The 27,989-nt window shown below is 37.8% G+C and overlaps 2 protein-coding genes across 2 annotated transcripts; one reads left to right on the top strand and one right to left on the bottom strand.

Annotated features, from left to right (window-relative positions):
- Positions 1-558: 558 nt before the first annotated feature.
- LOC139943319 (uncharacterized) lies at positions 559-27,989 on the bottom strand. The gene is made up of 13 exons (XM_071940145.1): positions 27,934-27,989; positions 16,429-16,569; positions 15,917-16,047; positions 15,128-15,389; positions 13,764-14,080; positions 13,283-13,421; positions 10,134-10,456; positions 9,718-9,859; positions 8,833-9,167; positions 8,333-8,471; positions 7,496-7,707; positions 6,879-7,014; positions 559-6,278 (listed from the first exon to the last, which is right to left on the bottom strand). Exons 2-13 carry the CDS (start codon positions 16,541-16,543, stop codon positions 5,995-5,997), a joined length of 2,535 nt encoding a protein of 844 aa, XP_071796246.1. The 5' UTR covers positions 16,544-16,569; positions 27,934-27,989; the 3' UTR covers positions 559-5,994.
- Positions 25,887-26,645, top strand: LOC139942811 (uncharacterized). The gene has a single exon (XM_071939588.1). It carries the CDS (start codon positions 25,887-25,889, stop codon positions 26,643-26,645), a length of 759 nt encoding a protein of 252 aa, XP_071795689.1.

Here is a 27,989-nt window from a genome sequence, read left to right as displayed (position 1 = left end):
ATTCTAGATGAACCAGTGTGGGAGTGAGTTTTAGTGAGTGACGTCATACAATCTGAAAGCTCATCGAGCGTGTAACTATGCCTGTCCAAACTACCTTCAATTTCTTTAATTATTGATGGCGGTATATCTTGTCGTTACCTATTATTTGGGTTAATAATACAAATTTAAAAAATTATTTGTGCAGTTTTGAACTCAAGCTTTTAGATACCAACAGTTTGGTCAACAACTGTTGTTTATACAGAGAGGATCATTTATCTTCAATGTAATTTGGTCAGGTTAATGGTAAATGGTTGTTTAGGTCGAAAGTGCAAGATTACCATTATTAGGTTCCAATAATTGTCATTTTCAGCCAAATGTTTTAAATCAAATAATGTGTAATTAAGTCATTCATCATAGTTTGCGATAAGGGAATTACAGAGTGAATGTTGTTCATGTTCGTTGGTAGGATACAGACATTTACTTGTTAGTGTGGTCCTTTACCAATAAACAGTTTTCAGCAAGAAATAAGTACTATTTTTAAGACTAGCAGTTGATGTTACATCTTTTATTTATGTCCTCTTTCTACAACAATACATAGCAATAGTTCGACATTTTACCAGTGGAGCTAACAGTAATTTATTTAATCCCTCCTTTAAGATAACATGTGAATACATTTTCACTGAAATGTTTTTTTGTTTTTAGTGACCCATCGGATAAATCAAACATTGGGTACTAAACCCTGTTTCAAGTTGCTGAGGTTTAAACGTTGTGTTTGTGGACGATTTGACACAATTCTTTAGTTTTACACAACCCGGGACTTTAACTGCAGGTTTATCAGACTTTAGTGCTAAATAAACCAACAAGTTTTAGTATTAGTTCTAGTTATTAATAGTTTTTTTTTTCACCCATATATACCGATGTGTGTAGCACTGTATACTCAGTACTTTCCCGAGTCCTGTGACAAAAACCACAGGCATTTTACTCGGGTGGGATTCGAACCCACGACCTTTGCAATTCTAGAGTAGTGTCATACCAACTAGTTATTAGTTATTAGTATAGTCAGTGATTTTTTTCTTCTTTCATTTAAACAAAACTTTTAGAACAAAATGACAGCAAAAGCCCCCCAAAAATATGTTTTGCCCTCTTAACTGTTTGTATTTTGTACCGAAGCTAAACAATTGAACATTATTTTGTAAGATTTCTCTATGGTATAATTCACGGATTTACAAACCTCAATAATGGTGAAGGTTTGTTTGACAATGTTTTTTTTTTTTATTACTCTCCTTTAGTACGATATTTCTTTCATCTCACACTTTGGACACTTTGACACCCCTTTGATTTCTTCATAGATTTTAGTAATGGGTTTTGATGAATTTTAGGGAAATTTTCGGACAGTTTGTATAAGAGTAAAGGACCCAAGCAATGCACAAGACAGAAGCTGAATTTAGATTTAAACAAGATACTACATACTTCACGTACAACACCACTAAACATCAATAACATCGATAGACTGTGTAAGTCGACCTCGAGAGAATTTGAACTTCCTGAAACCTCGAAAAGCAGCTTCATTAATTATGAACTGTTTGTGTAATTGTAGAGTGCTGTTATAATAAAATTCATTCATTGGATTGGGCCTATCGTAATAAGAACACATTTAACAACCATTTAACAATTTGTTAGAAGTTTTAAAGAGAAATAATTCCACAATTTAGTTTGGGGTCTTGAAAAACAGTGAAACCAATGGTTCTTTTCAGAACCACCCCAACCAAATTAGAGAGTTTCATTACATGGTGTTACCGAAAACCTTTTACTATGGAAACAGTGATGTGACCGAAACATAAAACTTTTATGAACTTGTACCCAGATGAATTGTTCATAGCTGATGGCTCACAGGTACCCGAAAGCTCAATAGTGACCTTTTCATCTTGGGACTTACACAGTCTACACTCATAAAACTCCCGGGTCAGAAATGACCCGGATTTGGGTCCCATAGGGCCAGACCCATTTATGGGTCTGTTTGACCCGGAATACGTGTCAATGTGACCCGGATTCTTTGTCATTGTGACCAGAAATTTGGTTAAATGCGGGGATTTTGACTCGGGTTCCGGGACACATTGACAGGGATTCAGAGTCAAAGTGACCCAGAAATGGGCATGGCCCACTGGGACCGCAATCCGGGTCAATTCTGACCCGGGAGTTTTTAGAGTGTAACATTTTTAACTACAAACAAGTTTACTTCACTCTACAAATCACAATCGAGGCACATAATGTAAGATTTTAAAAGTGGCATTGACAAGTGTTTTTGATATGTAAACAACGCACCGAAGTAGCCGTTAGACCCTCTACTTGAATGTTAAAGAGCAGTTGGACCCCTTCCTGATTGTTAAGTGGTACCATTATCCCTAAATCTTTGTTTGCGTCAAACTTTACAGCCGCACTTCCGGAGCATTATGTGTTGGCCCAATAAACTTTGGTCATGACCAGGATTCGAACCCGCAAACCAATGGTCTTGCAACTATACACTTTGGTCATGACCAGGATTCGAACCAACAAACCAATGATCTTGCAACTATACTTTGGTCATGACCAGGATTCGAACCAACAAACCAATGATCTTGCAACTATACTTTGAATCCTGTCAGTGAGAAAACCATTCAATCAAAACTTGCCATTGATTTAAAATCTTACATGTTCTAAATTTTAAAGTTTTTTTATATTTTTTTTAGCTGTACACATAATAACTTAAAACATATATTATTTAATCAGAAACCATTCTTAAAGCTTGAACTCTGAAGAAACATCATTATCAAAAAATGTTCTATTCTTTTTGCAATTTGTTTTCGTGTTGTTTGTTTTTCAAATACATTATTTTTTACTCATAACAGAAACTATTAAAATCCTCACTTGTTTAATTTTGTTTTCAAAATCGTTTGCATTTTATGTTTTTGTTGTTGTATCTAAACAAAAGAGAATCCTAGTATTTAAAAATGATTTCAACTACGACATTATTATCATTAATACATACACCGATAAATAATTGAATAATAACTCAACAAATGTTGAACAAGTTTAAAATGTGATTGGACTCCCTTGTTTACCATAGCAAACTATAAAACAAGTACCAGTTGAGGCTCGTTAGCTTCATGTGTCTTTACCTTTTACCAGTCAGTCGTCTTCACAAATAAATGTCAATTATGATATGTTCGCTGTTCAACATCGCTTGTTAATATCTTTTTGGTACCATGTTGTCTTGTATGTCAAGTTGTTTGGCATTTGTTATTCGATTAAACCCAAAAGGAATTTTGATTTTTTTTTAACTGGGCTTGGGAGAATACAATATGAGCTCCTTCTTATTCAAAATGAGTTCAACTGTTTTTAACAGTGATATAATTTAGATCACAACAAGTTTGCTGTGACCTGCAAGGGACAAATGTGCGCGCAGTGCGTACACGCGTGCACTTCTCTCGTAGATAGTGGTCAATGACGCGTATTGCAATCCATCTAGAAGGAACAACAAACAATTTACATTAATTGTAAATCACAATTAAATATGGAACAACTCTTGAAAGTGGCGATGATACTCGTGTTTGATTTTTTTTTTTACAGACATCAAAATTTAGATATTTGACTTTGTTTTGGCTAGTTTCCAGTAATTTTGTGGCCCAGTTGTTTAATTCCATAAACCATCTCAGCTCCCTGGTGAGCAAACAGCCTATGCTGTCACTGAAGTCAATGAATTCCAAACCGAATTATCTCTCATCTAACCATACATACCCAGCGACCGGGGTTTGAACCCACCCCCATTGCCCTAGCCACTGAATCTTCTAATTAACTAACGACCAGTACCACTTCATTAAACAAATTATTTTGTGTATAATTTTAAAAGCTTTTCAAATCAGTGACAATCAAATTAAAACACTTTCAATCTGAAATCATTCTTAAAATATAAAGTTTGTTACCCACATTTGGTAAATGTTTTCTAAGGCTTTTTGCCATGTTTTCTCTCTGGAAAAATATGATAATCTAATTACTGTTCTCATCAATTAGAGCTTGCATGTTTTAATAAAATTCGTTGTTATTAATTTTAAAAATGTTTTCTGAGATGAAAATGTTATAAATAATGTACCGATACAATTAACACCAATGTAATGTAATCTTAAACAACAAATGTTAAACCTAATAGGTGCAGATATTAGTAATAACTTAAGGCACAAGTGAAACTGGAATATGACACAAGTTGATCAATCGTAATAAGCATGGCCTACTTAAGATTTAACAAGTTTTCATGAAAGTATTCCCTCTTAGAGGAAACTACAGATAACTTCTCAGTGTTCTGTTATTTTGTATATCACTTATACGTCATTGCTCACAGTTGTTAACGTATAATAATGTTGTGGTTTTGTTTAAACATATTTTTCACACAGTGGAATGTAAAATCTTTCCTGACCAGTCTAACTTGTTTGGCCAGTGTCTAAACATAATATTATGTAACATGTCGGCAATGGATTCCAACCAATTTATACTTTAACCCCATGGGATTTGGGCATATATGGGACAAAAAAGAAAACTTCCCATTCAAAGTTGTTATAGATGGGGAGATTTGGTAAGATGTTTGGGGAGATGTTGACCATTAGAAAGCTTGTGACTTGTATTACGTTTAAGAGCAAAAAGCAGGTAACCCGTAAAAAAACTGGACACTTTTTGTTATGACAACTGTTTCATTTTTTTTACTGCAGTACCGACGGTTTGATATTGTTCTTTGATAAGTTAGACTAAAGAGTAATTTAAGCTTGGAAAAATAAGGAAAATGTTTGCCAAACCAGAAAGCAGTCGTGCCGCTTTGTTGGTAGTAAATAACAGCCAAAGTAGTAAAATTGTGTATTTTGGATGAGTCACAAAACATCTAAAAAATAATTTAAAAAGCAGCAACGCTAATTACTTATTACTTCTACGTTGCAAATATGCCATACAAGTAAAACATCCATATTTTAGATTCTAGAATACTTTTAAAAATATGTTGTTTATATCAACTTCAATACGAAACCATTCTTAAAACAGAATTTCAATTTTTAAATCGATTACAAATGTTTTGTTTGCTGTGAGTTGACCCATTGCTGATAAATTAATATCAGGACATCTTATTTTCTTTCAACTGTAGAGTAACTTTTATACCAGTTTAGTTTGAAGATTCCCTTGATTACGAAAGTACATTTTTGTTTAGGTTCGATAACTTTTTCTGATTTTTAAAAATGGTTCATCAACATCTATCTACGAAATACAATGAGGCACATACCACGATTACAATAATGCTTAATAAGTGCAAAATCTTAATTACTTCGAAATCAAGGCAAACCTGGTAAAAGTTATTTGTGAAATAATATATATTCATTCGACAGAAATAATTATGTATTCCTTTGGGACCTTGATCTCAATGCGCTGTATATTCCTAACGCTGCTGGTAATTACTCAAGATAATTACTAGCATTACTTTGTAACGACTAATTGGGAGCTGCTGATATTATAAAACATTGTGAGAAACGGTTCCCTGTGAAGGAACACAGTTTTCGAGAAAGAAGTAATTTTCAAAGAATTTGATGTCGAGACCTTTTAATTAAATTTTGAGGTCTCGAAATCAAGCATTTGAAAGCAAAAAAACTTCGTGTGACAAGGGTATTTTTTCTTTAAAAGTTATCTCGCAACTTCGACGACAGTTGAGCTCAATTTTTCACAGGTTTGTTATGTTATGCATGTTGATATATACCGAGCGAGATAACTGATTTTTGACATCACCAATAGTGACCAGTGTCTTTAAAGGCTAAACAGGTTTTTGTTAATTGCTGGCTAAGCCTATTTTGTGATTGAACAGTCCATATTATACCACGGTTTTGTTTACCTGTTTAGATCTGAGCTGAATAGATAACCAATTTGATGGATATTTGTACCAATAGTACGAGTCTGCGTTGGCTTATCATTTGACTGTCAAGGGACATTGCAAGATTCATTCTGAAACTTTGTTTAGCCACGAGGTGGAGATTGGCGGTGTATTTTGATTTCAGTCTTTGCAATACGAGAACCATTCCATTCAGTAGCTCTAATAACTCGTTTGTATGGACCCATAGTATCTCCAGGTTGGATATATTCAGCATTAAGGTTATTGTCTACACCAGGTATTCCAGAGCATTTATTAAACCACCATCCTCCTTCACTATTCAGACTTGGGCAGTTTGTTTCGTCTTGAGAAATGTTTGTGTGATGGTGAATGCTGAAGGCTTGATAGTTGGCAGTCTCAAGAATATCATCTGGAAAACATAAGAAAGTACAAAATAATCAACATTCATAAATACCTCAGACAAGGTGACTTTTCCTATTGGCGGAGAGCATTTCACGTGGGGTGTTTAAACAGTTGATAAAGGCACAGCTAGAGCTGTTTGTAACCGATTGTTTTCGGATAGCATTTGTGCGGGTTAGCAAATGCTATCCAAAAACTGTCTCAAAGAAATGCACCGCACGGTCATGACCCTACCGGTTTGAAATGGCCGTTTAAGAACTCTTCACCACCCATTTATTCCCTTACTAACATTTTGATGTTCCCTTATTTAAAAACGTTTATAAGTGTTAGGTAAGCTTTTATTTGTGTGTGTGGGTGTGTGTGTGTGTGTGTGTGGGGGGGGGGGGATGCAATGACTGCACGCGTTTTCTAGAATATAAGTAAATTAAAAAGTGTGAATTAGGACGCGTCTATGGCTCCACCACACACTGTGTCAAACTTGTTTTAATCACTTGTTTTTTAGATCGTTTGTTTTTGTTTATACATTACGATTAAAGGCGAACCAAATAGGAAAACAAAGTCGGCGGTTGGACTTGAAATTTTGTAATGTTACTAAAATCGAGGAACTTACTTCTGCATCCAATGAGTTCAATGCTTACAGCTGGATATCCGACGTCTGTTTGAGTCACACGGATGAAGCGGGCTCGGATCGGCTGATCAAAAGTATTCTTGACCGGTGCGGTTTGATTCGTGTAACCATGGAATGTCTGTAGCACAGGAGATAGAACATAATGATCAAGGCCAATTTTGGTTTATTGAAACATTTGCCTTGAACACAATAGGTTTTAAATGCAAAGTAATACACATCGAAAAGTTGTGAAGCAATGTTCTTTGTGCGTACGAGTTACTGGGATTAACGATTATCTCTGTTTAAAACTAGTTGAGAAACAAAAGTATTCTTTACCGGTGCGGTTTTCTCCATGTTACCATAAAGTCTGTAGTACAGGAGATAGAACACCATGATCAAGGCCAGTTTTGGTTTTATTGAACCAAATTTGCCTTACAAACAATAGGTTTTATATACAAAGTAATACAACATGAAATGTTCATGTTGCAATGTTCTTTGTACTACGAGTTTCTGGGATTACCGATTGTCTCTGTTTAAAACTGGTTGAGAAACAAGTCCAGCAGAATGAAAATAGCCAATTTGAAGAACCATTTTGTTGTGCAATGACGAAACCCCTTTACCTGAGGTTCTCCTGCAGACGCTCTCTGATGGCTAACATAGACCCAGGTAACATTGTCGAGGCTGTATTCTACTTGAAATGACGGTTCGTTTTCCCCTTGAGCTATGACTCCCTCAACTAGAGTAACTAACAGTAGGTCAATTTGAAGAATTGAAGATCCGTCCGGAATGATATGGGCTTCATTAAGAAGGCGTTGTTCACATACCCAGCGTACTGTAAATAAAACACTTGATTGATTATAAGAAGTCTTCTCTATATAATACAAACGGCTCAAACTGCGCTCTGTTTCGTGAGTTAAATAAACCACTTTGTGTTTTTGATCAATTGAGTTTAGAATTACTTATTTCATAACCTAATATATGACTTTTCTAATTTAAAAGGTCGCCACGCTTTTAAGAAATCGCTGATCATCCAGAGCGCTAGAAGCAAAAAACTTTGTACTTTGAAAACAAAAAGGGGAGACATTAAATTCTCAGATTCAAAGTTTATGGGGGAAAATGATATGTTTACCAATGAAGTAAGTTGCTATTGCCATTACTTTAAAGAAAGGTTACCATGAATTGTACCTGTAATATTTGAGAACAATCTTGGTTTTAGAGTTGTGATTTGCTTCAAAAAGCAAAGAAAAACTCGATCAAATCTGATCACTTTAAAATTATCAATTCAAACTTTGTTAATTGAATGTACCTTTTTGATGTTTAATTATTATTCTGTTGTGTTTGCTTTGGTTATTTGGTTATTATGAAAGTATTTCGCGATCAGCTCACTGTGTCATTTAGACGACTATAACTTAGTTTTAAGACAATGTACATAAGACAAATATCTCAATAGAACTAACCTTTACATCCCAATAGTTCAACACGTATCCATAGAGAGCCATCAGTCTGGTTTAGTATGATGCGGATATAACGAGCAATGATTGGTGGATTGAACATGCTGGTAGCTACCGAGTCTGATGTAGTGTTTCTTCGAATAATCTGTTCAGAAACAATAAAACAATTCATGTAAGTTAAACATGTCTATTAACTTGGCCACATTAGACCAGTCAACTTTACTCAAACTAATATTCGGTTGCCAAATTTGAATTCGAGAATATAAGTCTGATTGAAAAATCCTTCCCAAAATGTTTGGCTGAAATGCAGTGATAAAAGCCAGCGACATTGTGGTTTGACAATCAGCAAGTTGAACAAGATCAAGCAGTTTCGTAGTTCTTAGTGTGGGACTAAATGGATTGATAAAATCAATATTTTATTGATTAACAAACCAGTGTTTGAACATACAGTTTTGATTTTAAGACGCAGCAATAACCTTTTCGGAGTGTAGATTACAGTTCCTTACCTGTGCTGAACTCATAGTAACCCAAGTGCTCTGGTCATCACTGTACTTTAGCTGGTACTCATAACCTATATCTTCACTGGTTCCCTGATCAGATCCCTGCAGCATCATAACTCCCTCTACTATGACTTTAAATCCTAGATCAATCTGTAGCCATGGGTTGTTGTCATTAGGATCAGGGCACCAGCCAATAGTATTACTGTTTGCTGATTGAGTGAGTCGTGCATTGCTTGGTTGACAGTTACCATCTTCCCTCTGCTGTGTACTTGATGCTGTGATTCTGTAGTCTGGAATGCTGCCATCTCCCATTCCAAGACGATCCAAACAAAAGAAGCGTTCTATATCAGGCAATAATAAAGTATAATAACAACAATTGGGTTTATTGAAGTGTATTTTGTTAATGCAGACTTTGATTTCATAATGGTCATAATTTACTGGCTTAAAAACACACCCAAATCTGTTTCGGAACAAAACAAGCAAGTACATTATTACACTACCATTGACATAATTGTTAATAAAATGTTGAAACAAGATTGTGTATTTGCCACTTTACACTGTATTTCTTTTGCGGAATCGATTTGGTTTTTTTTGCATTAATAAATAATGAACAAAATAGGCCCATGCTGCGTAAGACACGTTTAAATAAAACGCAACAGTATTTAATAAACAGCGATTGTCTATAGTAAAGTTTTCATTTTAACCAAATGAGATCAGGAAGACTGCAGTAAGTGTTCGCTTAAAATATGAGACTTAGAAAATTAAAAAACAGATCCAAAAAACCTTTCAACAAATACAAAATAAACAAATAACGTATGGTAATTTGTTGTTGTTGCTGTACAAATTAAAATAATTGATAATTAAATAAAATAGTTGTATTTATGACTTTACCATTACATCCAAGGAGGTCAATACACAGCCCTGGACGTTCTCGTTGATACCCAGTTGGTATGATGCGGATGTAGCGTGCTCTGATTTCCTCATTGAACATGTTGGTTACTCTCGTATTTCGGTCTGTATTTCCAGGGAATCTCTGGGAAGGAAACATAAACGATGCTCAATGACAATAATAAATCAGAATACCCTAAATTCGTTTGAAGCTCTGCTTGTATTATCAAGGTTGGGATTAACAAGCAAATCCGTTACTGCTTACTGTTGCAGTTTCTTTGTGCTCAAAGATGCTATCACCTGTACCTTTGGGACAATTATGTTAATAAACAATATTAACTGCATAGGCAATTACTTTTTATGTTGTTGATATTATTATGCAATTAACAGTTATCCGTCTATTATGTATGACGTCATACCTGTGCATTGTCCTCATTAGTCCCTCCTATGAAGCGCATGTCTTGCTCAATGTCACCGTAAGATACGATAAACTCTGTGACCAACAATCTTTTGACCCGGTTTGCCTGTGTAACAACACCTTGAATCAATACCGGGTGCTTTAAATCCACTTGGAACCATGCACTGTCACTGTCATTCAATGTGGGACACCAGCCACCGTCCCCATCTAGCCGTCCAAAAGGGTTCTCGCTGCATTCCTGGTCATCAGTAGACGATGTCGTTATGCTTCCATCAGGGATGGTACCATCTCCCATTCCAAGCTTCTGCTGACAAACTTCATGAGCTGAGAAAATAAAATACATTTAAAGTGTTTCCATCAAGCCAACCTTAATAGTGAAACCTTTATTGCGAATTTTGGAGCTGGTCGTGTTAACTTCAGAATGGTTTGATTTTAATTAATTCTTATCGAGGCATTGGTTAACGTTAGAAACGCGTTTATTTTGCCTACAGTACATTCTCAAACTAGTATGTCAGCTCAGTATTCTAATTGTTTACACTTTGAAGGGGAGTGAGGTAGAGTGCAAATACAGTGACTTTTCGACACTTTGTTCCTTCATTTGTGCTGTATTGATACTGTGCTTGACTAACAATTGAATACAGTTTGAAATGTCTCAATTGGATGACATTGTGCACTTGGAGAACGTGGTAAGTTGTCAACAGCATACATCAATAAATTACATCACTTACCTCTGCAGCCAATGAGCTCAATACGTAGTATGGGTTTGAATTCAAGGCTGTTGGTCTGTTGCGGATGCACCGAGTTTGTTATGTCCAGTATTGATATAATGCAAAGTCTGACAATGAATTGTTTATTTTTAACTTTTGAAGTTAGTTTGGTGTGTCTCAATTAAAGGCAGTGGACATTATTGGTAATTACTCAAAATAATTATTGGCATAAAACCTTTCTTGGTGACGAGTAATGGGGGAGAGGTTGATGGTATAAAACATTGTGAGAAACGGCTCCCTCTGAAGTGGCATAGTTTTCGAGAAAGAAGTAATTTTCCACGAATTTGATTTCGAGACCTCAGATTTAGAACTTGAGGTCACGAAATCAACCATCTAAACGGACACAACTTCGTGTGACAAGGGTGTTTTCTTCTTTCATTATTATCTCGCAAGTTCGATGACCGATTGAGCTCAAATTTTCACAGGTTAGTTATTTTATGCATATGTTGAGATACACCAACTGTGAAGGCTAGTCTTTGACAATTACCAATAGTGTACACTGCCTTTAAGTGAGATCTTGTACAATAAAATTGAATGCGTATTCTTATTTTTGATGATGAAGCGCGAACGTTTAAGTCCAAGTTCGATCGGTCGGGTGCGTGCACGCAGTCGCAGCGAGTATAAACCGGCTTTAAGCATGCCAATAGAAAACGTTGTGAATGATTGAAACCTCTGCAGCCAAGAAATTCATTTTTTCAACGGGAGTAATTCCGTCTTCCATTCCAATTTTGTGTCCACAATATCTAACTAGAACCAAACACAACCATGTTCGAGTATGGACTTTCTCCAACATACTGACACTCAAGACTAGCCGTTAAATATTTAGCATCCGTTTCTTGGTATTTTGGGGGTTTCTTACCATGCGTTAACCTTGCTCTGAACCGTACAATAATGTGCTTAAAATGTCTTTCGATCGATCTATGGCTGTTTGTCTTGCCAAGTGGTAACCCTTTCTGTACCACCCCTCACTACCACCTTTAATTATGATATAGTTACTCATAAAAGTATTCCTTCAGACAGACAAGATCATTGCTTTGTCTACGTTGAATCATAATTCACGCCCATCAAATCGTGTAGTTCAGCTTTAGAAATTGACAAGAGCGTTCTATCATCTGCATAACGATTATTGTTTACAACTTGGTCACTAATATTTTACATCAACTTCAAAATTTGCTGAGGCATTAGGCATCAAGCATTGGGCGTAGATCTTAAACGGATGCATGTAATACAGCCTTGATGAACCCCCTGCCGAGTATTAAACCAATCTGGGTTGCCATTATGTGGTACGTATCATCGTCAAGGACTTACTATATACAATGATTGTTAATTTTGCATCTCGTTATCTGCAATAATGATGATGATGACGACGACGTCGACGACGACGACGACGACGACGACGACGACGACGACGACGACGACGACGACGACGACGACGACGACGACGACGACGACGACGACGACGACGACGACGACGTCGACGACGACGACGACGACGACGGCGACGACGACGACGACGACGACGACGACGGCGACGACGACGACGACGACGACGACGACGACGACGGCGACGACGACGACGACGACGACGACGGCGACGACGACGACGACGACGACGACGACGACGACGACGATGATGATATCAATATCGATATCGATATCGATATCGATATCGAAGTCTTATATAGCGCACGTTTCTACCAAACAAGGTTCTCAAGGCGCTGAGTATATACAAACTCTCAGAAAGATAGGTTATTCAGTGATGCATTCTAGTTAGCACCTTATCAGGGTTTACAAGGTGCTACGGCGCTTACAGCAGCCCCAGCCAGGAACACCGGGGCGAACCTATTTTACTTTACATAAAACAAAATGAGATCTTTAGCAACGCTAGTTTAATTCATATAGAGTTGGTAGTGCTCTCGCTCAAACATTTTCGACAGATTTCCCTATTAAATATCAAAACTGTGCGTTTGGTGATTAAATGGTTCACATGACTGCTTTGTGGTCAAACGGTTCACAATAACATTTCGATAAGAAATATACAGCAATCTATTTAGTTTGTCTTGAAGGTGCGAATAGGGACATTTATCTTAAATTAAAAGTTTCGTTTTTGCAAATCCAAGTTTATGTAGATGTTACTTGCAAATCTTTATAATCATGATTATCAACAATCCAGAAGAACTTATTTATAGAATTGGATATTCATAAATACCCCAGACAGTTTCGTCACACCTATTGGTGTTCTTTGTGATAACATCCACTGGTTGGCAATATTTTGTTTACTTTTAACTTTAAGATTAGAAGCAGAGGCTAGCATATTAATTCAGGTTAAGATTTAGGCAATAAGCCTGACATTTGAAAACGTGGTGATTGACTGAAACATTACCTCTGCATCCAAGGAGTTCAATACGTAGGAATGGCTTGCTATTCCAGGCTGTAGGTCTGATGCGGATGTACCGTGCTTGAATAGGCTGCTGGAATATATTGGTAACTGGGGTGTTTCCATCAGTGTTGCCAATGAATGTCTGTAAAAAATAAATACAAACCAGAGGTGGAGACACAAATAAATACAAAAGATTATTAACACTTTGGTTATAAATAGTGGCTGTACTGCATTATTGGAGTGTTTATGTTGTTAATGAATATTGGTAACTGGAGCGTAGTTATTGGAGTTACCAGAGAGTGTCTGTGAAATGAATCAAAGGAATCAGAGGTGGTCAGGATGATAATTATATGTATAAGTTATATAAGTAATAACAATTGATATACATAAATCCTGAATATAGGCTGTACTGCTTTATTGAAGTGTGTTTAGTTTATAAGGAATACATGTTAGGTTGGAGAGTGTCTTTGCTGAGTATTCTTACCTGTGGAGTAGAGGTCCCATTCACATACAGCCATGCAGTGCCGTAATTGCTGTATTGTACCTGGTACTCTGTCACATACCAACCACCCCGTGTATAGCCCTGTGTGATGATACCCTCAATTTGCACGGGATTTATACCCATATCTAATTGAAGCCATGAATCAACGGACTGTTCACTACCTGGTAACCAACAATTGTTCAGATTCAGTCGTGCATTACTTGGCGCCCTATATGAATCCCATTGACTAGATGCTGTGATCCTAGCATCAGGAATACTCCCGTCTTCCATTCCAAGTTTATGTCCACACTGTATATCAACTGGAACCAAACACATCGCATTGAGCCTTCAATCATTTGTTTTAAATATACATTTATATTTACTTTTTGATGGGTAGGATTAATATTTGCCCGTTGCGGGTTATTTTGCATTGTTAACGTTCTTAACCCATTCTGCATTTTTACTTTTTAGCATCTCTATTGTTGAATGTTTATGATTTTTATTGTAAATAATGATAGATTGTGAATATTTTGCCCAAGGGCATTGGCATTGAAAGCCCTAATTCGGCCTACAGTTTTGTTTTGTAAAGCTTTTTAATTCCTGGCTGGTTTCCATGGCTTTTGTTTTGTTATTGTTTGTATTTTGTATGTGTTTTATGCAAAATAAGTTATAATAATAATAACAAACTGCTTATAAAAAAGATAGTAAAGTTCATTTCAACTTTTGCCAGGAGTCTGGTTTAAATTTTGTTGAATTTAATGTTGACTGACGGTTTTGAAACGTGTCATTTAAAATAACAGATTACCGTAAAAACATCGCCTGTGATTCACAAACAATTAATATTAAACAATTTGTTCCTGTAAAACATTATATTAAATGTATCCTTTAATATAATCTGAATCTGAATCTTAATATAATCAGGGGAGCCTTGGTAATGGTTAATACAATGTCATGTATTGAGTTATATTGAAAATGTATCCTTTATTATAATTTGAATCTTAATATAATTAGGGAAGCCTTGGTAATGGTTTTAACAATGCCATGTATTGAATTATATTGAAAAGAAATGATTTGATTTGCTTTTCTAAGTACAAAATAATGTTCGCTGTTCAGAAGGACCTACATCCATTAATTAGTGTCCTCAAGTTTTGTTTTAACATCGTGTTTTTTTTTTTTTTAAACTAAATCTTGTACATTCCCCCTGTAAACTGTTATGGTTTTCCCATATTCGGCAATTGGCCGCGATGGAAAATGTATTTGTTTATGATTATAACAAAACATGCCTCTGAAGAAGGTCCGGTTTTGATAAAAAGCTAAGGCCATCTACCCTACTCAATATATAATATACCAGTGATATGTTAACATACCAGTTGGTTGTACCACGGAGTGCTCCAGAAACATGGTGTAATCGACAGGTCCGACGTGAAACTGTGTCTTCAGCAAGTGACCCGTGACGTTATCTTCATTGGTTAGGTCCAGGCGGATTGTCCAGTTCCCTTCAGCATCAGTCAGGTTGTGTAGAATCTCATTGCCAAGCCAGAACTCACCATCCGTTGACCCAAAGCCTTTCTTGTATTCTGTCCAATTGCGGTTGAAATTGACTGATCCATTATAGCGCCGCTGGACAACCTAGAAGATAATAATAAAAGTAGCTCGTGTTATTGTGTATACAAACCGACATTGGACCCTAAGAAAAAAGGTGTTCACATACATTTCAGACTGACCTTCAACATTAACGCCTAATAAATAAAAAAAACTCAGTTTTACAAGATCAAATACCTTCTTCTTTTTTTTACTTTGGTAAAAACAAATTCTAGTTACATTTTTTCTCTTATATCGTTGAAGTACTGCTGTGTTTTAGGGATAAATGAAAGCACTGAACTTTCACAACTTGGAAAACGATACAAAAAGTATTGCACCCGGTATGCTTTTTAAAGAATGTGTGTAGTCAATAAGTGCAAGTCGATATGCAACGCGAAACATATGTGTCAGTGTTCTATTTTACAAAGACAGAGTTGTTGGCATTATGTTTGTTCGAGGACCATATGTTAATTAATTGCTTGTTGTGTAATATATTTGAGTTTATATTTGGGAATACATGTTGTCTGCTAAGCAAAATAGGGTTCTAACATTGGATAAACACAAGTTGTACTTACAATCCAGCCGGTATGCTTCGTCATATCACAAAACACTTTAACTCCTTCATCATTCTGGTAGGGATGGATAGTGTAGATACCATCTTCTTTGAACCCAGCATCCAGCAAAGCTTGACAGTCGCTAAATGTATCTGTTGGATTTGACAAGAGAAAATTATATTGAAATTGGCGTTTGTTATGAGTAGGAGTAACATGTATGTCGGTAGCCTGTGCTAGAATGATCCGAACTGACTCGTCACTGGAGTAGCTCGGCGGTCTGGTTCTGAAAACAATATTTGCTAGAATAGTCAAGGGTCAAGGGTTTGAATCCTACTCATGTTGTTTGCCTCTGGAGTGATTGTTTGTCTTTTTTAGTACATCGTGGACTATACACATCGCTGAAGCGCATATGATGTGAGGTTGTATCTTACGCTATTACTTGAGACTTATGGAGCCTATTGTACTGTATTTAAATAATAACCCTTTAGAGTTCAACAGTTAAACAATAAACTTAAAACAACGTTTTTGCTTACCTTTTTTAGTGGACTGGCATCGATTCCGTTTTGGTACCTGTTTCATGACTTGTGTGACCCAGTGTTGACCAGGAGTATAACCATCAGGAGGTGGTCCAAAATGATGAACTATCATCTTACTCGCAGTCAATTCAAGGATTACTAAAGACAAATTAACATTGTATTTTGAATGTATGATTATGTTCTAGTTGAAATTCTTTACATTCACTTAAATGGATGATTGAACTTTCTACACAGTATACGATCACCACTCATCACTCGGGGTTCCCTTTGTCTGTTTATGTTCCCAACATTAAGTATTTAATTATAAGGTTTTCCAGGAACCGTGTTGACTGTAAGACACGACTGTAAGCGGTCAAGACATGCTTGAATACGGGACTTACCTCCATTTCAAGCCCTTGTTGCTCCTCACAAATAAACCAAATTTAAACGAGACTTACTAGCAACATTTCTGTCAACATTGGTATGGTCCGCAAGCATATCAATGCACACGTTGCAGAACATTGGCTTGCTTGTGTTTAAGGCGATGAATGGTCATTATCTTGTGTACATGTATACGTTATTTTATGAAGCTACATACTCCAACACGAGAAACCTACACTCCGCAGACAAATTTCTGCATGAAAAAATTTAATTGTTCAAAACATGTAATTATATTTTCATGACATGTATTTTTATTTTCAATACATGTAATTACATTTTCATTACATGTATTTATATTTCCAATGCATGTATTTATATTTTCAACACATGTACATGTAGTTGTTGCCCCACCGGGTTGGCCGACCGCGCAATATGGCAGAGCTCCGTGTGAAAATAAATACATAAATAAATGTAAAAACATGTATTGAAAATAAAAATACATGTAATGTAAATATGATTACATGTATTGAAAATATAAATACATGTAATGAAAATATAATTGAATGTTTTGAAAATTTAAATACAAGTAATGAAAATAATCATTACATGTATTGAAAGTATAACTACAATGTAATGAAAATAAATTGTGGCTAGAAATATTGAAACACTCAGACATAGGTTAGTTTTACAATACAACTTGATAACTTAGTTGGTAAGACAGTTCGGAGTGCAAATTCAAATTTGGTAAGTAACCATGTTAACAACAGGCAAAATGTTTGGTGGTAATTTCTGTGGTACAATTAAAGTTTGTTTGAAACTATTGGATAATTCAAAACTACTTATAAGAAGGCAGGCATGTCCAAATTTTTTACTTGATTTGTCTAGTTCCAGAAAATAGGGCGTCGGAGAGAGCAAATTGACATCAATAACCGTTGCTGACGTGTCATTTAACTTAACTGGAGCGAACTTCAGTAAATAAATCCATGACGGCTAGGAATATTGATCAAGGGAGAGATACTTTTATCACGAGAAGGTGTGTGAGGCAAAATGAACATTTATTGTGTAGAGAGCAAACAGATACCGTTACTGACGTGTAACTTGAGGCTACTGAATCACTATTTCAGAAATCATTGGGGCTAGAAATATTGATATAAAAGTGAGAGAGTTCTCATGCGACGAGTGTGTGCATCAAAGCGATATTAACAAACAGAAAAGTCAAGAATCTTGAAGAGCGATATTGATCTACCGGTAGCGGTTGATGTATAATTTATTTGATGCAACCCGAGAAACACTTGGTTGAATATGTGACAAGATAACTAGTTTGGAATTTGAACCTGTCACTTATTTGAGGCTGACAAACCGAAAGTCAGTGGTTCAAATCCCGTTCTTAAAACCAAGGAAAAGAAAGAGTCAAATACTATGTTTGCAAAAGACTTTACATTATAGTCGTTGATGTCTATGTTGAAACATGAGAAGCTGTTGGGTAAATCAATCTTCAAACTCCAGTATCATTTGTTATATAATTTTGTACGCTGCTTTTATTGTACTGTGTGATTTGTACAGATATTGGTTCTACAAGGGCATACTAATGGAACACGACTTTCATAACAAAAAGCGATTTCTGAAGTTATGTTATAAACATATAAAACTCTCTAATAATTCGAGCATCTGATTGGTTGATTAGCGCATAGTGGAAGATAATTATAAGTTAACACATAAGCGCGAGTGGAATACGGAAAAATATAGCGCTTCTGCGTCCCATATCCAACGAAGCCGAAACACGCACTGTGTAATAAAAACAGAGGAAGTAGGATATAAAACAGAGGTTGTAGATTATGTATTTACCCCCCTAGTAGTTCAAACATCTGATGGGTGGATCAGCGCGTACTGGAAGATAAAACAGATTAATATGCAAGCAGACTAAAGTTCCTTGGGATTTCTAACTGGAACTAACTGGCTTACATACAGGTGTTCTATCAATTGGGCAACTTAGTCATGGGTTGATAATCTCATTAACGTGGTTTGCAAATAAACTTGTAACAATGACAATTTGAGTGTACCCATGCAGTTAAATCGTTATGGTGTAAATGCTTAAGAACATTAGGTAAAGTGGAATTTATTCAATCGGGAATACTGACATTGGCGAAGAAGTTAGACTACCAACAATTGCTTGATTGGCTAAGTTGGTAAGGACCTTCATGTCAATTCCAAAGTCAAAGGTTCAAATCAGGTAACACAATCTGGCAGAGAGTTAGTTGGAAAGTAGTATTTTATTTCTAGACTTGTAATAGTTCAGACTAGAAATGTAAATTGGGAACCGATCTGGGTTTATAGCGCTTTCAGTATCTCCGGTACCTGAAGCTATGGCTTCGTATAGGTATTAAGCAATTTTACTATAAAACCCGATGCTGACGTGTCATTAAAACAAAAACTACTGATGCAACTGTTAAATTGTGGCTAGAAATATTGATACACAGAGAGACAAATTAATCAAGCGAGGAGTGGGTGGTGCCAAGTGAACATAACATATAGAATGGTGAAGAACCTTGACGAGTGGTATTGATCTACAGGTTGTCAGTAGATGTTTATGATGCAACAGGAGTGACTATTGGGCAAACATCCATACCTACTCATTAATGTTTTGTAGCTCCTTTAGATCGTGGGTAAAAAGTGTTTTCTTTTAAAAATATACTCAGAAAACAAAGACCGGTAACATCAACTTGTTCATGATTTTTTTATATGATTTTGCCATTGAATGGTCTTGATAAGAAATTAGAAGAAAACAAAAACACTCAGACAAGGTTAGTTTTGCAATAAAACTTGATAACTCATTTGGTAAGACAGTTCGAAGTGCAAATTCAAGTTTGGTAAGAAACCAATGTTAACGACAAGCAAAATGTTTGATGGTAATTTGTGTGGTATAATTAAAGTTTGTTTGAAACTATTTGATAATTCGAACAACTTTTGAGAAGGCAGGCATGTCTAAATTTTTAAATTGATTTGTCTAGTTCCAGAAAATAGGGCGTCGGAGAGAGCAAACTGACATCAATAACCGTTGCTGACGTGTCATTTAACTTAACTGGAGCGAACTTCAGTAAATGAATCCATGACGGCTTGGAATATTGATCAAGGGAGAGATACTTTTATCACGAGAAGGTGTGTGAATCAAAGTAAACATTTATTGTGTAGAGAGCAAACAGATACCGTTACTGACGTGTAACTTGAGGCTACTGAAGCACTATTTTAGAAATCATTGGGGCTAGAAATATTGATATAAAAGTGAAAGAGTTCTCATGCGACGAGTGTGTGCATCAAGCGATATTAACAAACAGAAAAGTCAAGAATCTTGAGGAGCGATATTGATCTACCGGTAGCGGTTGATGTATAATTTATTTGATGCAACCCGAGAAACACTTGGTTGAATATGTGACAAGATAACTAGTTTGGAATTTGAACCTGTCACTTATTTGTGGCTGACAAACCGAAAGTCAGTGGTTCTAATCCCGTTTTTAAAACCAAGGAAAAGAAAGAGTCAAATACTATGTTTGCAAAAGACTTTACATTAGAGTGGTTGATGTCTGTGTTGAAACACGAGAAGCTGTTGGGTAGACCAATCTTTAAACTCCCGTATAATTTGTTATATAATTCTTTACGCTGCTTTTATTGTACTGTTTGTGTTTTACAGATATTAGTTCTACAAGGGCATATTAATGGAACACGACTTTCATAACAAAAAGCGATTTCTGAAGTTAAGTTAAAAACATATAAAACTCTTTAGTAGTTCGAGCATCTGATTGGTGGATTAGCGCGTAGTGGAAGATAATTATAAGTTAAAACATAAGCGCGAGTGGAATACGGAAAAATATAGCGCTTCTGCGTCCCATATCCAACGAAGCCGAAATACGCACTGTGTAATAAAAACAGAGGAAGCAGGATATAAAACAGAGGCCGTAGATTATGTATTTATCCCCCTAGTAGTTCGAGCATCTGATTGGTGGATCAGCGCGTACTGGAAGATAAAACAAATTAATATGCAAGCAGACTAAAGTTCCTTGGGATTTCTAACTGGAACTAACTGGCTTACATACAGGTGTTCTATCAATTGGGCAACTTAGTCATGGGTTGATAATCTCGTTAACGTGGTTTGCAAATAAACTTGTAACAATGACAATTTGAGTGTACCCATGCAGTTAAATCGTTATGGTGTAAATGCTTAAGAACATTAGGTAAAGTGGAATTTATTCAATCGGGTATACCGACATTGGAAAAGAAGTTAGACTACCAACAACTGCTTGATTGGCTAAGTTGGTAAGGACCTTCATGTCAATTCCAAAGTCAAAGGTTCAAATCAGGTAACACAATCTGGCAGAGAGTTAGTTGGAAGTAGTATTTTATTTCTAGACTTGTAATAGTTCAGACTAGAAAAGTAAATTGGGAACCGATCTGGGTTTATAGCGCTTTCAGTATTGTATCTCCGGTACCTGAAGCTATGGCTTCGTATCGGTATTAAGCAATTTTACTATAATACCCGATGCTGACGTGTCATTTAAAAAAAAAAAAATATATATATATACTGATGCAACTGTTTAATTGTGGCTAGAAGTATTGATACACAGAGAGACAAATTAATCAAGCCAAGAGCGGGTGGTGCCAAGTGAACATAACATCTAGAATGGTGAAAAACCTTGACGAGTGGTATTGATCTACAGGTTGTTGATGCAACAGGAGTGACTATATTGGGCCAACCTCCTTGTATAATATTTTGTACTTGGTTATATTAAACAATAAATTGTTTTGTTTTTACAGATTTATTTGAAGAGAGAGGTAATAGTTTAGTGTACTATTCTTTCTAGTTTAAATGAAGCTTTTTTCTTGTTTTAAAACAAGGCCAAACGCAGAAACATCCAAAGAGAGTTGTAATATGTTCGTGTATTTTGTTTAATAATCGCTCAAGCGTTCGTTTTCAATTGTACTCATTGGTACTTATTGATGTTAGACCTATATAGTCTAAACCAGATTTAAAAAAAGGCTCGTGTTAATGGAGTGAGCAGCATTTACCCAATACTGGGGTGCTGAATCCGAAAATCGGGGATACCAAGCCGAATTTAAGGTGACTTATCGACGAATTCAACAAAACTATTAAAAATATAAAACATGCAAAACATCCATGACGGCTAGGAATGTTGATCAAAGGAAAGATACTTTTATTACGAGAAGGTGTGTGAATCAAAGTGCATTTATTGTGTAGAAAGCAAACAGATACCGTTACTGACGTGTAACTTGAGGCTACTGATGCACTAGTTCAGAAATCATTGGGGCTAGAAATATTGATATAAAAGTGAGAGAGTTCTCATGCGACGAGTGTGTGCATCAAAGCGATATTAACAAACATAAAAGTCAAGAATCTTGAAGAGCGATATTGATCTAAGAAATTAATGAGTAAAACATAAATATGCGATAGACTGTACATGTCATATAGTGGTTGATGTTTATGTTGAAACATTAGAAGCTCTTGGGTGAACCAATCCTCTTACTCCTGTAATTTGTTATATTATTTTTTATTTAGTTATAAGTGTTGTAAGCCCATTCGCTAGCATATTTTCTCCCTAGTGTGAGAGTAGCATTTAATGTCGTTATGGTGTAAATGATTATGCTACTCTCACACTTGGGAAAATATGCTAGCGAATGGGCTTACGAATTGAATTATTTGACAGTAGCTCAAACTTCGCAACATTCGCCGTGTTACGTTAGCGTTGGTAACAATTACGGATTGTTCACTGTCATTCCCACCTCTGCGATTGGATGGTGAACATTTTAATTTTGGTCACCCCTCGGTCGTCCCTCGACCTCTCCATACAATAAGGACGAATGTTTACCAACGCTTGATAATGCTATAGCTAATGCCTTACACATAGGCAACGAACGTTGCGCACGTCGCGACTGAGCTTACTAGCAATTTCAAACAAATAAAGTGATTGCTAGCGAATGTTACGAATGTTTTCGAATGCTTACGAAAGGTCTTACAAACGTTAATAATGTACTTAGGAATGTTAACGAATGTCTTACCATCGTTGCCAATGTCTTGCCATTTTCTGACTAATTTCCGAACAATGGATTACGCGGCCGCGATTGCTATCAATACCGGGCGAATCTCGCTCTGGCCACTTGTTCGTTTGACAAACAGCAACATCACATTTGTAAGAAAGGGGACCCGCGAAGGTTACAAACGCCTTACAGGTGTATTTACGAACGTTGCCAACGCTTACGCATGCTTTAAAGACGTTAACAATGGCTAACCAATGCTAACGAATGTCGAGGCGAATGACCGTCTTCGCAACATTCGCTGAAATTAACAAACCGGTTTGTAAATAGACCGATCTTCGTAAGGAGATGGGGCGTGACGGGTAACCACTCCGAATTTGTTACGAACGCTTACGAAGACACGGCGAATGTTGCGAAGTATGAGCGATTGTCAAATATTTTCATTCGTAAGCACATTCACCTAATATTATTCGCAACAGTGTAAACAGCATTGGGAAGCGCTTTATAATTTCAGCGAATGTTGCAAAGCTGTCATTCGCCGTAGATTGTCGTAAGCATTGGTAGCCATTAGTAACGTTGGTAAAGCGTGCGTAAGCTTTGGCAACTTTCGTAAGCTATTGTAAGGCATTAGCAATCATTGGCTAACATTGTCTAGCGTTCGTAAAAATTCGTAACATATTGGTACGGACAGGTCGAGGGGTGACGAGAGCGATTGTGAAAATATTCACTGTCAATTCGCAAATTTTGGCCGAATTCGCCGCGATTTTCAAACATTCATCTTCTCATCTTCTCTTAAAACCAGAAAGCTATGGGTAGGATGGGCTCATCAGCCATGGGAGGCAATCCACCTAGGAGAAGGTAAACTCTGATTTCAAACCCGGGCAAGCGGAACCCGTTAGCCAATCCCCTCCAGCTATGGGTTAAATGGTGACACCGTGGCCGGGTGGTTTTCCGGCAGGCTTGACTTGCGTCTTTAGGGCGGATGAGGGTCTTCTGCACCCCAACGGCTGAGTGGGCCTGGAGGACGGCGACCCCAGGTTACTACAGCATTGAAGGTAACATGATGACTACACACACGACTGCAAATCCTATACTTCCAGCGGCGGGAGTCCGCAGGAACTTATTAGCAGCTGGCCAAGGTCCTGGCCCTTCTGGGCTCCATGACGACGGGTTCTTAAACCCTTCGGGGAGGGATCAGTCTGACTTCAGAGCCAAGGCTACGGCGCACCTTTTGAAGTGCAAGAAGTCGATAATTCTATCAACGTTTAATGCCTTCACAATAAGAGATGAGTCAAGGTCTGAGGAGATGGCAGCATGTAGCGAGATGTCCGGAATTGATGTATTGGGCATTCAGGAGCACCGCCGTGTCCATGAAGACATCAGGTAAAGCAAGACAGGCGGGATGGACTTTATTACCTCATCTGACCGGAGGAACACCAGAAATGCTGGGGTATCCACTCTGTTAGTCCACGAGTTCTTGTAGCAGAGTTTGATGGCAACCCTGTCACAACAATTATTGTATGCTACTTTCCACACAACTGCAGCAGCGAGGCAGATGTCGAGCAATGCTTCAACAATCTCCGAGTTGCTGTTGGGCAGGTGCCAGCGCACAACTTGTTGGCTGTGCTTGGGGATTGGTCAAACCGGAATGGTTAACTTCTAGTCAGTTTTCTCCAAGAAAACAGCCTCCTTGCAGCCAACACCTTGTTCCAGAAGCGAAGAGGCAAACTCTGGACTTTTGAAGACAGAGCCACAGAAGACCGTCGCCAACTGGACTTCATCCTTGTTCGACTGAGGCATACAGCAGCTTCAGGACAGTGGCCTCCGATCACAGGGTTGTATCGATGCAAGTTAGGATTAGCCTAAGACAACCCAAGACCACAGCCTTCAAGGAGAAGGTTGATTGGATTTTCCTCCCGTCCTGATCTACAGGCAAAGTACACAGTGGTAGTGCTTAATCGCTTCCATGTGCTTGGGAGTAAACGAGAAGACGAAGGAGAAGGGGAGGAAGAGAACGAGCGAGGAGAGTTAAGAAGAGAGGAGGATGCAACATCTCTTTACCAGCACTTCATCGTGGCCAACTTAGAGGCAAAGAAGAGCTTGCCTAAGGTGAATCGAGTAAAAATAAGTCACAATTCTGATCACCCAGAAAATGTTGCAGCACGAAAGATAGTTGAGGAACAACATGATGCCTAAATCCGGAGCAAGAATATACAGCTATTGGACGTGTATGAAAGGCTGAGAGAGGAAGAGTTTGCACTTGGAATCGAGGAGGTAGAGGTAGCTCGTGAGGGCAAGCAATAAGGTGAGGCATGGAGAATAGTCAATGGGGTCAGTGGCAGGAAGAGGTCAAAAGCAGGACAAGTCAAGGGAGAAACCGCGTAAAGTCATGGTTCACCCACTTCAGAAATCTGCTGGGAGATCATCCTTCTGTGACTGGTGAGGATTTTGAGATCGCAGACGTACTCACGAACGTTGGCATTGATGATGGCCCCTTCTCTCGATGGAAGAGCTAAGGAAAGTCAAATGCTCCCTCAAGCAGGGGAAAAAGGGCAGACCCAGATGACATTCCCCGGAAGTGTTGAGAAACTGTGAGCTTGATGTAATAATGCTTGAGTTCTGCAATATGGCCCTGATGGCGAACAACATGCCCACCCAGTAGTCCCTGTCCAACATCATCCCAATCCCGAAACCTGGAAACCTGTCCTCACCAGACAACTACCGTTGAATCAGTCTCACGTGCACCATGGCCAAAGTCTATAACCGGTACAATCAAAACGGTTTCCGAGAAAAACGTTCTACTGTCGCACAGATCTTAGCCCTCTGCCGTATTATCGAGGAAGTAAAGAACAACAAACCGCCGGCTGTACTGACTTTCATAGATTTCAAAAAGGCCTACGACTCCATCAATAGAGGCAAGATGATCAAAATCTTGAAGGCGTATGGAATCCCATCATTGTACATCATTGTACTACGCCCTGAGACAAGCCCTCAAAGAACACGAGGATCTAGGCTTCACCATCACCACAAGAAAGTCTAGAAGAATCGGCCCAATGACCCTCTCCGAACTAGACTTCGCAGATATAGCCCTTCTGTCTGACAACATCATAGAGGCACAAGAGCTACTCAGCAGAGTTGAGTCGGAGTGTGAGAAGTTTGGTCTCCATCTCATTGCCAAGAAGACGGAGTATATGGTATACAACATTGGGGATCATGCTCCGCTTAAGACCTTCGGAGGTTCATCACTAAAGGAGGTGGACGACTTCAAGTACCTCGGCTCCAGGATGCAGAGTACAGAGAAAGCCCTCCATGACATGAAGAAGATCTGGACCTCTCAGCAGCCCAAGGGTTTAAAGATGAGATTCTTTCATGCCGCAATAAAAACCATCCTGCTGTATGGGTGTGAGTCCTGGACTCTCACAAAGGCAATGACCAAATCCATCAATGGTTGCTACACCAGGATGCAACGGATTGCACAGAATGCCTCCTGGAGGGATCACAGCACGAACCTGGAGCTCTATGGCAACATCCCCCTACTGAGTGAGAAGATCAAGGAGCGCCGGTTGCGCCTTGCTGGTCACTGTCTACGGCACCCAGAGCTACCAGCCATTAAAGCCATCGTGTGGGAGCCCACTCACGGCAGGCGTTGCCCCGAAAGACCCACTAAGACCATGCTCAAGACCCTGATCGAGGATGCAGGAGTAGGCAAGGAGGAGCTTTTCAGCTGTATGCAAGATAGAGTTGTGTGGCGTGTCAGACATAGAGCCCGACTCAAAGATGCGGCAACGCGACAACTTGGGTCGACTGAGTGAGTGAGTGAGTGTCAAATATATTTACAAAATAACAAGAATAGCAAGCAGGTGTAAGGAGCTGTTATTAAATGTTACGGCTGTAAGATAGCCAATCACTCAGAACTGTTGTCAACGCCCCTACTGCGAGTGATGCACAGCAGTTTGACCTGATTGACAACACGCAATTTTGTATCAGCATTTTGAATTTTGGTTTATTAAGGTTCGATTAAATTGTACGCGGCAATTATAATCAGTGAACTTGTTTGTTATACAGTAACAGCTTCCTACTAATATTAGTAAAGATACAAATATGTCATTCACATGTTTTATTTCACATACAATAACTTTAGGATCGAGCTCCAATCCGAAACATCGCGCACACAACGTTCGAATGGAAACAAATCCTCTTCAGATTTCTAAACGCTTAACATCTGGGAACTATATATTTTTTTCAATTTACATTTTTGGGGTTTCATTCAGTTTACTTAACCCAAGAAAAAAAAAAGTCTCGAGTTAATGCAGTCAATTTACATTCATTATAATATCGAAGGTAGATAGAGTCACAAGGAAAGGTAATACAATTAATATCAGTTCTGTGACAAATTAAACTGAATTCCAGATGAAGGAACATTCCGTCGTGACTTCAGAAGTGCTTCCCAAAACTTACACGCAGATGAAAAAAAACAAAAAAATAACACACAATGGACTCACCACCAAGAACCAGCAACAGAAATGGACCCATCATGTCCTCTACACTGACGACAACTCTCTGTTTCAACAGAGACAGTCAGAGTTCCTGAATCCTTTCGAAACAAAGTAGCAATTTTACCAACAGATGCATACAGCGAATCCCAAATTGAGGCGATATTTTGATCAGTGTTAATCGACAGCTTCCTTCCCTGCACTGAGTGATTAAATCTACGCACAGCAGTTATATACACACTATACACTTTGCGTGTTACATGTTCATATACACATTTTCGAGAAAAAAAACACGAAACAAAAACAGTGCTTTTTTGCACAGACAATAGGCGCATGCGCAGAGCGTAGCGGCGTGTGTTGCGGGTCCACGTGGGAAGCTTTTGTTTCCTAGATGCTCTGTAGTGCTAGGGCACTATTAGTTGGCAAACAAGTCCCTTTTGGGCGGAAATGATTAGCACTTGAATTGCAAAAGACATTATTCAAGTGATTGTACTTGCCAAAATTCCTGCTGCCCACAAAAAGCGAGGTTAAGCTGCACTATACGCAACAAAAATAAAAAGTGAACGTGAACGTCAAAATATTGTTTGTTTTTGGGTGACGTACGTACCTGACGTGAAAAATGGTAACTTCACGTACGCTAAAAACGTGAGACTTTAACGACAC

The sequence above is a fragment of the Asterias amurensis genome, chromosome 10, assembly GCF_032118995.1.
Source record: "Asterias amurensis chromosome 10, ASM3211899v1".
NCBI lineage: Eukaryota > Metazoa > Echinodermata > Asteroidea > Forcipulatida > Asteriidae > Asterias > Asterias amurensis.
This window is presented reverse-complemented; position numbering and strand designations above follow the sequence as displayed.

Bases quoted from the DNA above. Each gene is read 5' to 3' on its own strand.
- LOC139943319 (XM_071940145.1), bottom strand. From the start codon at position 16,543: ATGATAGTTCATCATTTTGGACCACCTCCTGATGGTTATACTCCTGGT. The intron at 15,390-15,916 runs GTAAGTACAACT...ATTATCTTCTAG, and splicing joins CGAAGCATACCGGCTGGATT to GTTGTCCAGCGGCGCTATAA. The intron at 9,860-10,133 runs GTATGACGTCAT...TTTCCTTCCCAG, and splicing joins CTAATGAGGACAATGCACAG to AGATTCCCTGGAAATACAGA.
- LOC139942811 (XM_071939588.1), top strand. From the start codon at position 25,887: ATGACCCTCTCCGAACTAGACTTCGCAGATATAGCCCTTCTGTCTGAC.